Source organism: Pterocles gutturalis, unplaced genomic scaffold (genome assembly GCF_000699245.1).
Source record: "Pterocles gutturalis isolate BGI_N339 unplaced genomic scaffold, ASM69924v1 scaffold8222, whole genome shotgun sequence".
NCBI lineage: Eukaryota > Metazoa > Chordata > Aves > Pterocliformes > Pteroclidae > Pterocles > Pterocles gutturalis.
Genome location: NW_010107949.1, coordinates 10,601 through 10,805, shown reverse-complemented (window position 1 = coordinate 10,805; position 205 = coordinate 10,601). Strand labels below are relative to the sequence as shown.

The following is a 205-nucleotide window of genomic DNA, read 5'->3' as shown; positions in this document are numbered from 1 at the left end:
GCTGACCCTCCTTCTCCCCGCAGGCAGGGCCGCTGGGACAGAGAATGTGGGGCAGCTAGCCCAGGAGACCTCCCCGGCAGGCAGGAGAGACGTGTGTGTGCATCCCCCATGGAGATCCGCCGCGCTTTGCCCCAGGATTTGTGGGAGCTGCTGCACTGCCTGAAGATGAGGAGCAAGTATGCCATCCTGCTGGTCTTTGTCGTCG

The 205-nt window shown here is 63.4% G+C and overlaps 1 protein-coding gene across 1 annotated transcript in view; it reads left to right on the top strand.

Moving 5' to 3' along the window:
• The first annotated feature begins 108 nt into the window (after window positions 1–108).
• The window catches only part of CHST3 (carbohydrate (chondroitin 6) sulfotransferase 3), a 7,953-nt gene continuing 7,856 nt past the window's right edge, over window positions 109–205 (top strand). Inside the window, 1 exon segment of the mRNA XM_010072435.1 lies at window positions 109–201. Coding sequence (XP_010070737.1) covers window positions 109–201 — 93 coding nt within the window.